Source organism: Lepidochelys olivacea (genome assembly GCF_965140295.1).
Source record: "Lepidochelys olivacea isolate rLepOli2 genome assembly, chromosome: 1".
NCBI lineage: Eukaryota > Metazoa > Chordata > Testudines > Cheloniidae > Lepidochelys > Lepidochelys olivacea.
In genome coordinates this window covers 261,515,415-261,530,942 of record NC_140411.1, presented here as the reverse complement: position 1 = coordinate 261,530,942, position 15,528 = coordinate 261,515,415, and the positions used below count along the sequence as shown (strand labels likewise).

The 15,528-nt window shown below is 43.8% G+C and overlaps 1 protein-coding gene across 4 annotated transcripts in view; it reads left to right on the top strand.

The window, feature by feature from the left end:
• Positions 1–15,528, top strand: part of MRTFA (myocardin related transcription factor A) — a 178,912-nt gene that overhangs the window by 9,568 nt on the left and 153,816 nt on the right. For 3 of the 4 annotated variants that reach the window (XM_084644567.1, XM_084644568.1, XM_084644565.1), the window contains exons 2-3: positions 5,496–5,557; positions 8,479–8,547. In XM_084644567.1, coding sequence (XP_084500693.1) covers positions 8,524–8,547 — 24 coding nt within the window. In that variant the 5' untranslated portion in view covers positions 5,496–5,557; positions 8,479–8,523. Of the gene's footprint in view, positions 1–5,164; positions 5,325–5,495; positions 5,558–8,478; positions 8,548–15,528 lie in introns of those variants that run through there. The other variant, XM_084644566.1, reaches the window with a different exon arrangement.

The window sequence follows — 15,528 nt, the reverse complement described above, 5'->3', positions numbered from 1 at the left end:
GTTTATTTATAAAGATTAAGATTTTTAAGAGATTACAAGTAAAAGAAAAGGAATAACATGTTTCTTAGAGTTTAAACTTAATTCTGACAGGCTAAATTTTTGTCTAAAGCAATTTCTTACTGAGAGCAATCTCCCAGCGTCACTAGCCCACGTGACCAGATCAAACTTTCATGAATGCAAAAAGCACTGTCCTTTTGACTTCCTCATTGCAGGATAAGAAAGGGGTCATTTTCCTTTCCTCATATGGTCCAGTAAACTGTTGAAATGTCCCTTTTGAAGTGCACCCCCAGATAAGACTCTTCTCCCATGTTGCTTGTTCAATGTGCTTCCCCCACTGTTGGTTTCACATATTCCTGTCAACCATTTTTCTCATTGTCTTCCTGTGCAAATTGGACTTCCATTGTGTTGGCTATACCATGCTTAATTTACATCAAAGACCGGGATAGGTGAATAGCTATGCTTATATCTGGCAGAAGACCTGTTTGTTCACTCTGCCTTGTTATAGACTTTAAAACATAATTTCAGTGTGTGTATATATACGCTTCTTTATATAGTGTCAGTAGGTACATTTCACAGTGATATTAATGGCTAGTGTGTCATTGGCTTTCGTTTAATATCTTATAAAACACTTTTTGGGGAATTACTGGGAAAGCAGTGTTTTTGTTGTCTAGTGAGTTTATCAGACCAGATAGGAGCTTGGTGATATAGACTAGTGAACCCAACTGGCACCAAAGGACCTCTGTATCACACCCTCTGTGGCTGATTTTACTAGTTTATTAGCTGGGAATTTATCTTACTTATGGATTGAGTTGCGATAAATTACAGTGTTAGTGGGCTCAGATACAGTTCAATTGGGCAGCAAGCCTGAGGCTGCTCATAAAGTAGGCATTGCACAGCTGCAGGGAAGACAGCAGGTGTGAGGAGGGGCAGCTATGCAACTGAAATATCAGTTGCCATTAAAGATTGGTGTGGAGAGATGCAGAGAACTCCGTTTCCCCACAATCTAAGGAGGGAGATGAATGTGCTGGCTCCACAGCACCACTTTCTAGTTTAGGGGAGCAAGAAATCAAAATTGGAAAGCTAGTCTTGGTTTTGTGCATGGTACTGTGTGAAATTAGGTTTGCTTTTTGTTCATGTTATTGTGGGACAGGAGTCCACATCACAAATTGCTGTAATCTCATTTAATTCTTTTTTTCATCCCGGTTGACGGTCTGAGTGACCAAGAACTGATAGATGAAGAATGAATTCTGTGCTTGTTCTTTTAAGTCTTTACTGCAAAGTTGACTGAGTCCCTAACTTGAGTCCCATTCACATACAACCCTTAACCTGAGTGTAGTTGTGCTTTCAACTCCAGTTGGCTGACCCATCAGGGGGTATAGGCTAAAACTCAAATTAGCAGAACCGGTCAGTTGCTAACATGATGACTGAAATGTGGATGCAGGCTAGCACCACTCAAGTGGCACTAATCTTACAGTGCCTTTCCACAGTTCCCCCCACTATGTGGATAGAAAGGATTGGCAAATTCTCCCACAATTCAGTGGGAAAGAATTTATAAAGTGGCTAAGCTTACTGTAAGTAAATGGAACCCTGGGCTATGCCCCCAGAAGTCTGTTCCACACACATCAGTGCCAGTGTGAGCACGGCAGCTTGAGTGTTGTTTTGAGGTGTCTGCTCTCACTTGAGCTGGGCTAAGTCAAGAGGAATAACTTGAGTTTAGACAAAAAGAAAAGGAGGACTTGTGGCACCTTAGAGACTAACCAATTTATTTGAGTGTAAGCTTTCGTGAGCTACAGCTCACTTCATTCACTGAATGCATCCGATGAAGTGAGCTGTAATACTCCTTTTCTTTTTGCGAATACAGACTAACGCGCCTGCTACTCTGAAACTTGAGTTTATATAACTCAGGTTAACTCTGCAGTGAAAACATACCTAAGTTGGGGTTCCTGCACTTTTGTGCCTGGAAGTGGTGGAGGAGGAGGAGTATGTACTGAGTCCTTGTGCTCTACCTTTTCTACTGTTTCTATGACTGTCCATCTGGTACTAATCACCAGAACAATTCATGTAAAGGCTTTTAAAAGACATAGGTTCAATCTGAAAGGCAGTTTGGCTGCAGGAACAATTGGGTACATAAGAATGGCCATACTAGGTCAGACCAAAGGTCCATCCAGCCCAGTATCCTGTCTGCCGACAGTGGTCAATGCCAGGTGCCCCAGAGGGAGTAAAAACCTAACAGGTAATGATCAAGTGATTTGTTTTAAACCTGCTGCCCATTAATTTCATTTGGTGGTCCCTAGTTCTTATATTATGGGAACAAGTAAATAACTTTTCCTTATTCACTTTCTCCACATCGCTCATGATTTTATAGACCTCTATCATATCCCCCCTGAGTCTCCTCTTTTCCAAAATGAAAAGTCCTAGCCTCTTTAATCTGTCCTCATATGGGACCCATTCCAAACCCCTAATCGTTTTAGTTGCCCTTCTCTGAACCTTTTCCAATGCCAGTATATCTTTTTTGAGATGAGGAGACCACATCTGAACGCAGTATTCAAGATGTGGGCGTACCATGGATTTATATAAGGGCAATAAGATATTCTCCGTCTCTCTCCCTTTTTTAGAATAGAACCTCAGTTGCCACATTCAGATCAGAGACTTGTGCCAGTTGGTAAATTTCCATGCTGTTCAGCCACTCCCAAGTTCCAAGTCACCAGCAAAGGCAAATAACCTATTGTAATCACTGGAGTAGCAGCAGTTTGGCCTGAACATGTAAACAGTGGTGTATAAACATTTCCATTGGATGAAGAAGGTTTATTAGCAAGATGAGATGTCTGCATTTCTTAAAGATGATGACACTCCTTTTTTTCTTCCGAAAAACTTAGGTGGTAGAATTTTGCCTGCAGTGGTTTCTTATAGTTACAGGCAAAAAGGAGTGGAAAAGTACGTACTTTTTGACCATGTCCTGGTAGAGGCAGGCAGTAAAGGCAATCTAATTAAAATATTCTCCGTCAATAATGAACAGTTATCAGATTAATCTTTGCTCTGTGACTGAGACACTGAAAATCTTTTCCCATTGCTTCTTCTCTTCAGGCTCTTAAAATCAAAAAAGGACATGTTAAGTGTTACCCAGTGACCAAAAATTGACAGGCCAGCAGTAGTTCAGCTGAAAGGCCTCACCAGCTCCTCTCAATTTTCATGTAAGTGGAGTTGCTCTAGAGGTCACTTACAGTCTACTGGTAAAAGAAAAAGGGAGATTGCAAATGGAGTAGGGAGTTGTAAATAAGAGTTATCAGTACAATATGTTGGAAATAAAAAAATCGCAGGAAATGCACACGCATGAATGTTCTTCAGAGCTTTCCATTACCCAATTTTTAGGGCACAATCTCCATAAATAATATAAGGAAGTCTAGCAGAATCATCTTAGGAAATCAGTAGATAACAAGGCTTTTTATGCAGCAAAGTGAGAGACTAAACTTTTGTCTTATATCATTCTCTACCTTTGTGTTTAGGAGACTTTCCAAGGTGTTTTGAGTCTTCAGGAATAATTTTTTTAGCCTTGCCTAGCCTAGGAAAATTAGGATCTGTTTGTCAGTGTAGCCTCACCAGTGCTAGCAATGGTGGAGGAGCAGTGTGGATGTGAGACCAGCATATATATTCTCCCCCCCTCCTTTGTTGGGTTGTAAGTACAATCCCGTGAATTTGTCAGAATCTTTCTAAAAAGATGTTTTGACTTCTGCTACGTGTCCATTTTCGTAAGCAGGCATTTTGTGTTGACATTTAAATGGTCAGAAGTAGGTCTAGAAATTAATAACTCATTGAGGTGAATGTTGTAAGGAGTGGGGGCCATCTTGGCTGGTTTGGCTGGCAAGGCTGGACAGTGCTACAGTATACAGAGTTCACGTGAAGGATAGAAATGTTTTTCACAATGACAGTTCAAATTCTGTCTGAAGATCTTAAAATGGCAAGATCTTCAAGTTTAATATTTGCGTCAGTTTAGATTAGTGTGGTAATAGTTTAACCACCTTGCAGTGTGCTGCCTCCAGGACAGTAGTTGGCCAGGTAGAAGTGGAATTCTTTCTAAAAAATTTATAATTTTGCTGTTGCCTTGGACATGTGTTTCTCTTCTCAGCTTTTATGCAGTGGAGTGAGTTTTTTTTACATTTGGGCCTGTCTCGTAACTGTCCAAGCACCTAAGTGTGGGTCACATGTTTCTTCAGTCCTCTTGACCCTATCCCTTCTGTTGCTCATAATATGTTCTTTTGCACATTCCCTACATTTTTCAGCCTTGCTCTGTTACTTCATAATGGCTCCAGGACTGTCAGGTCTGAAGCCTGTACAGTGAGAAGCAGAGGCTGTTTTTTTTCCAGAGATGATGTGATAATCTGCCACTGACTGCAGTCATTTCCTCCACCTCTTTAGTGTGGTGGTAGTGATGTTTTTGTAGCCCTTACTATAAACAGAAATGTATTTTGGAGTAGAAAGCAGAATAAAGTTTTGTATCTGAGGCTATGTCTACACTACTGCGGTAAGTCAACCTACGCTACACAACTCCAGCGATGCGAATAACGTAAGTCTCCCGTTGACTTACCTTATTCTTCTTGTTGGGGGTAGAGTACATGGGTTGACTGGAGAGCGATCTGCTGTCAATTTGGTGGGTCTTCATTAGACCCGCTAAATCGACTGCCAGTGGATTGATCTCAGAGCGTTGATCCCGGCTGTAGTGTAGATGTAGCCTGAGTCCTTTGTATGGCTACTCATCATTTTATTATGAAAGTTATATGTATGGAGGATGGATGTGAGTGAGGAGAGCCCACAGTTAGTGGTTGGAAACCTGTTTCCATCCTTACTGTCTTCTCATTAAGATGGCAGGCTTTAAGGAGGATCTGAAATAATGACTAACCTTAGTTTCTGGTCCGCTTTAGTTAGTGTTTCTGCCGTATGTTCATGTTCAGTCTATGGCACCAAGCAAAAATAGGGGTTTTTAACGCTCACATGTTTAACTCAGCATCTCACATAAGGTTTCAAGAAAAAGTCTGCAGAAATATAAGATTTCTGTTGCAATCTTGGCAAAGTCATGCCATGTATGCTGCTTTTGTCTTCTCTTCTCTTCTGTTTGGATGGGTAACATGAAGAAATAAACTAGTCATAATGTTCTCCCAGATTCCTCATTCTATGTTTAGGGCTTGACTGGTTGAGGGAGAGGCAGCTTGTGTACTGAATATTGTTGGCACTCAAGGTCTCAAGACAGTGTGGTCCTTGGAACAGAAAGATCAACAAAACTGAACTAGAAGTGATTCTTTGGCAGTGCTAAGGGTGCAACTGCCAAAATGGTAGGTGGTATTTACCTGTTTCAATCCTACTTTTGTCAATGTGTGTACCAAAATACTTAAAGGTAGTGACAAGAAACCCTCTGGGAGGAACTCTGTCTCATGCTAAGACAGAATGTAGGCTGTTTTGTGTATGAAGAGCCTTGAATTTGTGTTCGTTTTTTCCCTTTTCAGTGATCAGAGGTTGCTGCTGGCATGGAACCAAACTGTGTTTGTTTGTGGGAACTGTAAGCAAGGTATGTATAAACATATTTCCCCTCTATCCTCTCCAGTCTTATACCTTTGTTTTCAAATCTATTTGCTCTTTTGTATTATATCTTTAAATTTACCATTGCTTTGTTGGCACTATCCGTGATGGTCACTGTCATTGCCCTACTCCACTGAAGATGGAATTTTGGAAATCCATATAGACATGAGACCTGACAGCTTCCCAGAAGAGATAAAAACACAGGACACAGCTATACTAGTACTATGTCAAGTGTAAACAGACTTTGACATTCTGTTGTAGTTACATCTAACACTGAGAGCATCCATTTTTTCTAGTCATCAGAAAGTTAGTTGTACCTTGCTGAAGAGCCCAGTTTGTATTGTTTTGTCCAAACAACGTTGTTTCTACCCATACTGTTTCAGCTGCTGGTCTCAGTACAGAGAAGTGTGTTAAATACAGTATGTTCATATGGGATGTTTTCCTGTACTGAGACTGTTCTATATAAATTCTTATACCAGGCTTGTATCTGAACGCCTTCATGGTAGGTAGGCTGGCTCACTCAGTTGTACACAACAAGGTGATTCTGTCTACACAGAAGAATTGCCATATTAGAACTCAATTATGGCCTGGCACTTGTGATATAAACCTGCCCAAAAGAAGGGATGATGCAGGGTAGGCCTCAGGATCAGGAGCCATGTGTTAAACAATCATTTTTGGCCATAGGCTAAATGTAGTCATCTGTATCTGTTACAGCCTGGTTACTAACTTGATAAAAGTTTACTGTAGTGGAGTCCAAAGAGATAGAAAAGCATTAGTTCATTTCTAGTAGCACTGACAGGAAGGCTGTAAAGCCAGGCTTAAGGCTTGTTTTAGATTTCTCCAATGTTCTGGTTCAGTATTACTCCTTTTTTTTGGAGGGGGAAAAAGAGCCAGCCTATTTGACTGTAGTGGAGGCTGAATCCTTTACCGCAGAATTGGTAAAGTATGGGCAACACCAATGCAAACTTCTCCCACATTATTTATTACCCATTTATTCTCCACCAGTGTGCCTTAGGTCTCAAGTGATAGGGCCACGTTTGGGGTTGAGAAGAATAAATTTCCCCGCCTATTGAGTCCTTAATACCTTTGGCTAACACACCAATCATCTTGGGTGGAATGTTAAAATGTTCTAAAGGAGTGGTGGGAAGCCCTCGGGATGCCCGTCAGGGTAATCCGCTGGTAGGCTGCAAGACCGTTTCTTTACATTGACCATCCGCAGGCACAGTCGCCCACAACTCCCAGTGGCTGCAGTTTGCTGTTCCCAGCCAATGGGAGCTGCGGGAAGCGGCGGCCTGCACGTCCCTGTGGCCTACGCAGCTTCCTGCAGCTCCCATTGGCCAGGAACGGCGAACCGTGGCCACTGGGAGCTGCGGGTGGCCGTGCCTGTGGACGGTCAATGTAAAGAAACTGTCTTGCAGCCTGCCAGCGGATTACCCTGACGGTCAATGTAAACAAATTGTCTCGCGGCCCACCAGTGGATTACCCATATGGGCTGCAGTTTGCCCATCACTGTTCTAAAGCATACCAGGATCATTGCTGCAGATGAAACTGCCTAGACAGTTGCAATAGCTGGAAATCCATAGCTGGAAATCCATAGGTTGATGTAGGCAGGTGTCACAATGGAAATAAAAGGAGTAAAAGATCTTGGATAATTTGGTATCATATTCTGGCCTTGATATTGAAATAGATGTCATGTTAGTATTCAGAGAGCCGAAAACCATATTGAAGAAACTGGGATTCCAAATTGGGGACCACTGAGGGGGAAGGTAGGGAAGTTAAACTCATTTGGTGTAACTCCTGGGGATTCCACATCATGTGAGATTCTCATGATTAGAGAGAGTGAATGGGCCTAGAAAACTTCTGGCAGTCTCTGCTCTTGACCACACGGATGGGTTAGTCTGATTTTAAAAAAACTTCAGGGAGTATACCTCTTCAGTACCTGTAAATTAGTATTCCTCCAAATCCTCTGCTTTCCACAGTAAAGGTCTTGTATTAATAACTCACCAGCCTATGTGAATGAAATAAACCTGGCCCTTTGCTCTGCTCTTGAATGGTAGTGGTTGCTCTAGAATGCCAGAGAAAATTATTTTATACTATGGCTGAAACCTTTAAAGGAATATTGCACAAAGTGGGCAGTAAATTGTACCACAAACAATATTTGAGCTGTGTATAAATGGGATTAGATGCTCATTTGGTGACTTTTACCAGTTCAAAGTTTAATAGATTGCTGCTCTTGAATTGTAAGGAATTCTTCCCCTCACACCCACTGCAGGGCTTTAGTACAGACTTTGATGGGAAAAAGAGGTTATTTTAATGTTTTTGAGCAGGATTAGTTTTAGTAAATACCACATCATGAGTTTCCTAAAACAGTGACAAGTGACACTTCTGATACCGCAGTCCTTTGTTTTAATGTCCACCCAGGCTTCTGTTGCAATGTTCGAAGAGTTTGAAAGCCACAGAATGCCTCCTATAAGCATTGGATTATGAAATGTATTTGAAAATATTTGGGATTCTGGTCTGTATTTCTGAACCTGCTATTCATGTATTCAAGAAATAAATGGTCATTTGACAATTATTTTTATGAGCTTTTGTTTAAACCTTTATCACTGCTGGACTGAGTAAAATGAATGTGAATTTTTTTGAGGAAAATTTCTATAGAGCATTAGAAATATGGTCCTGGATGAGAGTGGGTTTTTTAAGGCTAATGGGGGAATTGCCTTTATCTACATGGATTTATCAGCCATTGTACAGATGATGCTGTTTTTGATGCAATTACGCAGACATGCTCATTCTTGCTCCTTCTCCTTCTAAGCCCTAACAAACAGCTGTTCAGACCTTTTAGTCTGATAAGATTTCTTGCTATTTCCTTGCTGGCCCCAACATGTTTTGTTTTGGATCTTATATTGGCAGATTTGCTCAAGGCAACAGTGAAAAGATTTCAGGTGATCTTCAAAGATGGCCTGTCCCCTACTCTTTAAGGTAATTGGGGCAGGATACAGTCGTGGCACCACACCCATCTGTTCCTTATCAACTTTTCTGTTTGCATGTGTTGCAAGAATGTTTTTTTTGTTTTGTTTTTTGTTTTTTAAATGAAGGCCTGGAGGATGGTGACTCAAGGAATCAGGGATGGGATAAACACAACCTTTCACCTTGGAGTCACTGGTCTAATCCAGCCTATGGTTAATAGTAACTGAAAATGGTTCATTTGCTTTTATGAAATGAGTTGATCACAGTCCTGTTCCCAGAGGACCAGTGTCTGAATTTTATGTTTACATATAATAATAAAAAAATTGCGCTAATTAATAGATCATGTCATGGGCATTCTCTGCAGCAGAGGCTGTCATTTACCTTAAGGTGAGTTCCCCGACGTCAGAGATGTTGCACGCTGTCGAGATGCGGAGTTTGTGAGAAGCTTGCACTACTGCTGCCTGTGCTATAGTATAGACAGCTATGGTGTCAGTCTTCAGGCCAATCTGCCCAGACCTAAATTTACTGGAAAAATAGTCCTGTCTCCATGTGTTGCCTACTTGCAATCTAAGTGGAAGTATACTGAATACTTTCCTTACTATATCATTTTGGAGACCCTTGTGGAGGTAACTTCCTTCATATCCAAAGATAAAAGGAAAGATTGAGAATTGCTTCACTTCTGGAGAACCTCTTACTGGGCAAGCCATGGATTGACATTGACTTAGTGTGGCTAGAATGGAGGGAAATGGAAGGAGGCATATTGAAAGAAGTGGGTGAGCTAGCAAATTAACATTATCCAGTCCCTCTACGATAGTCTTGTATCTGATTTTTTTAAGTCAGTGGTCTCCAGCCTTTTTACGCCCAAGATCACTTTTTGAGTTTAAGGGCAACCCAGGATCTACCCCGCCCCTTCCCCAAAGGCTCGCCCCACTCACTCCATCTCCCCCTCTCTCTGTCACTCGCTCTCCCCCACCTCACTCTGTTTCACCGGGCTGGGGTGGAGTGTGGAAAGGGATGTGGGCTCTGGGTTGGGACCGAAGGGTTTGCAGTATGGGAGGGGGCCCTGGGCTGAGCCTGGGGCAGTGGTGGCCACCTGAGCCTGAGAAGGAGCTGGAATTTACCAATGTACATTGCCAAAGAGACACAGTAATACGTCAGCAGCCTCCCATTAGCTCCCCCGCTCCCAGCACCTCCCACCCACCAGCAACCCTGCTGATCAGAACCTCCCCCTCTCTCTCGACTCCTCCCGATCAGCTGTTTTGTGGCATGCAGGAGGTTCTGGGGCGGGGGGAGGAGCAAGGGCACGGCAGGGGAGGGGGAGGGGGAGGGAAGGGGTGGAGTGGGGGCAGGGCCTGTGGCAGAGCCAGGGGTTGAGAGGTGAGCATTTCCCGGCACATTGGAAAGTTGGCACCTGTAGCTCCTGCCCCAGAGTTGGTGCCTATACAAGGAGCCGCATATTAACTTCTGAAGAGCCGCATGTGGCTCTGGAGCCACAGGTTGGCCACCCCTGCAGTAGGCGGTGAGGGTGCAAGTTCTGGGAGGGAGTTTGGGTGCAGGAGGGGGCTACAGGCTGGGTCAGAGTGTTGGGGTGGAGGACAGGGTGCTGGCTCTGGGCGGGGGGGGAATCAGGGCTGGGGTTTGGGCTGCAGGAGGGGGTTTGGGGTGCAGGCTCCGGGAGGGGGCTCTGGGCTGGGGGTTGGGGTATGGCCTCCTGCTGGGCAGCACTTACCTCCGGCAGCTCCCGGTTGGTGGTGCAGCGTGGCTGCCTACCCCAGCCCCACACCTCTCCCAGAAGGGGTCAATCTGCTCCTGTGGCCCCTGGCGGGGGCGCGGGTGGGCAGCACATGGTAATGTGCGCTGCCCCTCTCTGCAAGCACTGTCCCCACAGCTCCATTGGCCACAGCTCCCCGTTCCTGGCCAATGGGAGCTGCGGGGGCGGTGCTTGGAGGCAGGAGCAGTGCGTGGAGGGATACCCGCCCCCCCCGAGTGGTGTGGGACCAGGGCAGGCAGGGAGTCTGTCTTAGCAGCAGCCCTGCTGCGCTGCAGGAGATCGTGATCATCTGGGAGATCCTCTAGGATTGACCAGTTGATTGCAATCGACCAGTTGGTGACCACTGGTTTAAGGGATGCTGTGTCTGAGTTTGAAATTCAGAATTTGTTGTCAGCCACAAAAAGTCCCATTGGGGGATTTTCTTGGAGACCATTTGGATATTTAATTGCTTTCTCCTTCAGATCATTAAACAGTGTTTCAGGGCTAACAGAAATCTTGGAAACCAGGACTTGGTTTTGCTCGAATATGCATATAGCTGTCTTCAAGCAGCTTCAGAGCAAGGGAGGGTATTTTTACCAAGAAGCAGTCAGGAACTGGGACAGTTAGCTCTGAAAGATTGTATAGTATGTCTTTAGAAAAACTCTCCACTGAAGACATTTGTGTAAAATACTACATTGGGGAGGCAAGTGGGAACAGAAGTGTTGCTTCCCATCCGAACTTTCTTAACCAAAGAGGATTTCCTTATTTCTGTCTCTTATTTTTGGAATTGAGGAGAAAATCTGATCAGGGTTAAATTTCTGTAATAGCCTCATGTCCTTTGTTTTTGTGTAAATACCATGTTCTTCTGTGGCTGGGATTCCAGTGGTGTCTGAGCAAGCCTGTGCTTCCTTATGGAGTGCACACATGATCTTTGTTTTATAACTGTTTCCTGTGTTTTACTTTACTATAACTCTCTGAAGTCCTGAACAATCTGGCACAAGACTGTATACTTAGAGATATCTAAGTGATCAGATATTCAATGGCAGTTGCTTTTGGAATTTTGTATAATCTTTCCAAAACATTTTAGACTCTGTGGCTCAGTCTTCCCTTCTCTCTGCTCCAGCAGCCTTCAGCTTCACCAGTTTCTTTGCTCCTTTGTGGCTTTGGCAACCATTAGCCAATTAATTATCAATGTAAGTTAAAAAAAATTTAATGGGGTAGGGGACACAGACATTTCAGAACTTAGTAGTGTAGCAGCTGAGCAACCATAGGCCACTACATTTACTATGATTAGCCACTGATATTTGTGGATAATAAGCAGAGCACTCATGAGATTTTATTTAGCAGTATCTCAATTTAACATATTGCTGATGCTGCCATTTGCTTCAGATTTCCCTTCTCCTGGATTATTCTGCTGAGTTGTGATGATCTGGAGGCACTGATGCCTCTGGGCACAACATGACTGTGTCTCTTCCTTCTGTTCATTCATCTCAAAGCCTGATCCACTTAAAGCCCCTCTGCTCCAAGATTACCTCTTCTTTTGGCTGGCTGATCACAGCTGGCACAATCGTTTAACAGAAGGCTGTTCTTAAGTTTTAAAAAAAAGTGACTACCTCTTCCTAAAATAGCCCAGCTGTACATGCATGCTGCTGCTGTTAGCTGCTCCAGGTTGCTTAGCAATTCTTAAATTGATAGAAATTGCTATTACTCTGGCAACACTGCAAATGCGAACAGATTTCAAGGAGAAAAAAAATGGGAAATGCTGTTCATAGCAGTATTGTCACTTGACTAGGAAAACGTATGGTGGGTTTTTCTTTCTTCCTCTTTTCACCTCCCCCCATTTTTAAATCTGTTTTGTCCTGAAGGGTTTCTGTTAGTATTTACTGGCATTTCATATTGGGGAAACTATTGCTGTTTTTTTAATTAATTAAAATATTCAGTGGTAAGGACTGAATTCCTTCCCTACTATGTGAAACTATCACTGAAACCCATGGGAGGTCCATGCATTGAGCATCTACAGCACTGGGACTCTAATGAATGTGTGTATGTATTTGGGTAGAGAGACTGTAGGAACACTTGATCTCTCTCTCACCTCCCTGGAAAGTAGTCCACTTCTCTCTGGCAGTATGTTAGTCTCCAGCAAGTTTATCAAAAATATTATTGATATCTATGTAACGATCCTAAATCTTGAAATTTGTTTGTGTGGCCTCTACTATAGGCTAAATTTCAGAGTAGCAGCCGTGTTAGTCTGTATCCGCAAAAAGAAAAGGAGTACTTGTGGCACCTTAGAGACTAACCAATTTATTTGAGCATAAGATAAGTCTCTCTTGAATTTGGAGTGGTCTGATGCATTCAAAACCCAGAAGACAATGGGGCATAATCTCCCCCTGGGGGGAGAGGACAGTCTTTTTTTTCTCATTATCTGCATGACCAACACTCCAGTTTTCATTGACTGATTCCAGAGACAATTGTTTCTGTCCTTAAATGGAGAGTTGTTGTGACCCAAGTCTTTTGACTGACAGGGAAATAGGGTTAAAATCTCAGAAGACCCTCATTCCCCAAAACTCTTATTGGCTCCTTATTTTTATGTAAGGATTCTCCATCAATCTTCTAGCTCAATTCAGTTCTTCATGTTGTTGTATATTTGCTTCTGTGCAGAATGCTCTTATTTTTTTTAAAAAGAGTGACAGCACAACAAAAATTTTAAATATTTAATTATCTTCTAAATATTAATGTGTGTAACTGACAGCTCACTGTAAAACGCTCTTGTTGTGCATGTGGCATGAGGGATTGCTACTGAAAAGATCAAGCTTCTGGCTATAGAAGTCAAGATTCAACATCTTTTGCATACAGCATTTGAAGCACCATACCAAATTCTGTCAAACAAAACTAACTTTTAACAAACCACCACACCTGCTTCTTCCCTAGGTGATGGTTGAATCTCATCAGTCTTTGCATCCTAGTATTCGCAAAATATCTGCTTTTCCTGAGACTTGTAGGGGCATTGACTGTCAGGGGCACTCAAGATGCAATGAGCTTGGGTTGCTGCATTTGTCAGACTGCTGTTTTTCCTTTGCAGTCACTGTTTGTAAAGTGGTCCACAATGTGGAACAGAACCCCACAAAAGGGAGACACCCTCTATAAGAATTAAATACAGTGCAGTCAGGGATTTAGAGTAACCCATTTGCTCTCATTGCTCATATCCATTTGAAAGTAGCACTTATGTTTCTGTTAAAGAGGAAATGTACTTAGGAAGGTGTAGGCATATTTTAAATAAAGTGTGATGTAAAACCAAATACAGTACTTCATATTGCAGCAGACTTGTTTCACTTCACTAGAGTCTTGTCAGAACAAGCACTGATTTCCTTTGACTTCTTCATAGTCTTTTCTGCTTCCACCTCCTTTCCCTTGCTTGTTCTGATTAGACCATGACCTGGGATCTGAGGGATGAATATATGACAACATAGGTGAAATAACTCGGTATGCAATTTGCCACCAGTTCTCAGTATTTATTTGTGCATGTGCTGTGTTTGCAGTGTTGTAGCCATGTTGGTCCCAAGATAGAAGAGAGACAAAATGGACAAGTTATTAAGCATTCTTCTGAGAAAAAGTTACTACAACTTAGTACTTTGGTATTAGTTTTCAAAGTGCTTTGCAAACATTAATCATCTCTGAGATGGGGGAAGAAAGGGAAATGGAAGCAAAGTAATTGAAACCTTGCCTACAAAAGGGGAATGGGAAAGCAGTTTGAACCAATTTCAAACTGGTTCAGGTTAATAGTTTATGTGCTGGCCATTTGGATCAATATACATGCCAAGAGTGGGAAGGCTGTGGAAATCTTTAACTAAAAAAGTTTCTATTTTTTTTGATTGAACAGTAAGTTCTGCACCAGGTTTAGGGCTTGGCTACGCTTGCGTGTTCGAGCGCATTAAAGCAGCCCCAGGCGTCCTAACTCATGACATGTCCACACTGGCAAGGCACGTAGAGTGCCCGGACTCCGCGGCTGGAGCGCTCCTGGTAATCCACCTCAACAAGAGGCATAAAGCTTGCTGCGCCCCAGCTGGAGCGCCGCAATGCCAGTGTGGATGCCCTGGTCTGTTAATGCGCTCTGATTGGCTTCCAGAAGTGTCCCACAATGCCTATTCTAGCCACTCTGGTTATCACTTTGAACTCTACTGCCCTGCCCTCAGATGACCAACCGTCAGACCTGCCCTTTAAATTCCCTTGGAATTTTGAAAATCCCCTTCCTCTTTGCTCAGCAAGGCTTGGAGTGTTCTCAGTGAATCTTTGCAGGACCATGCCTCCACGTGCCAGGCTATCCCCAGTATGGAGCAATGGCGAGGTGCTGGTCCTCATCAGTGTTTGTGGGGAGGAAGCTGTCCAGTCCCAGCTGCGCTCGAGCCGTAGGAATTACGATACCTTCAGGCAGATATCAAGGGACATGATGGAAAGGGTCCATGACCGGGACACACAGCAGTGCAGGGTTAAAGTGAAGGAGCTGCGGAATGCCTACCGCAAAGCCCACAATGCAAACTGCTGCTCCAGTGCTGCCCCTGCGACCTGCCGTTTCTACAAAGAGCTGGACGCTATACTTGGGGCTGACCCCACCTCCACTCCGAGGCTCACCATGGACCCTTCAGAGCCCAGTTCAACAAGGCAGAAGGAGGAGGAGGAAAGTGGGAGCAAGGGTGCTGAGGAGGAGGGAGACACCCTGGCATCCCTAGATGCATGCAGCCAGGAGCTGCTCTCAAGCCAAGAGGAAGGTAGCCAGTCACAGTGGCCGGTGCTTGGGGAAGGAAAACACCCGAGGAAGTGCCCGGTAAGTGGCTTTTATTTCGGGAAGGAAGTTGTTTGGTGCAGGCACTTAGGGCGAGGAGGGTTAGGGCTGCATGCGTGCCTAGATGCGGAATAGGGTGTTGATGTGCTTTCTCACATTGTGGTAATTGGCCTCAGCGATATCTTCAAAGGTCTCATGCAGAAGCTGGGCAATGCACTTGCACAGGTTCCTTGGGAGAGCTTCTGTGCTCCTTGTCCCAGTCAGGCTAACATATCCGCGCCGCTGTGCCGTGAGGGGCGGGGGTCCATTGCTGCACACAGGCAAGCTGCATATGGGCCAGGGCGGAAGCTGCATTGTAGTAGAAGACCCTCCCTTGTTTTCCAGGTCACCCTGAGCAGCAAGATATCTTCCAGGATGAAATCCTTTGGAAAGTGTGGGGACAGTGTTCAGTATAGGGGCCCCCTGC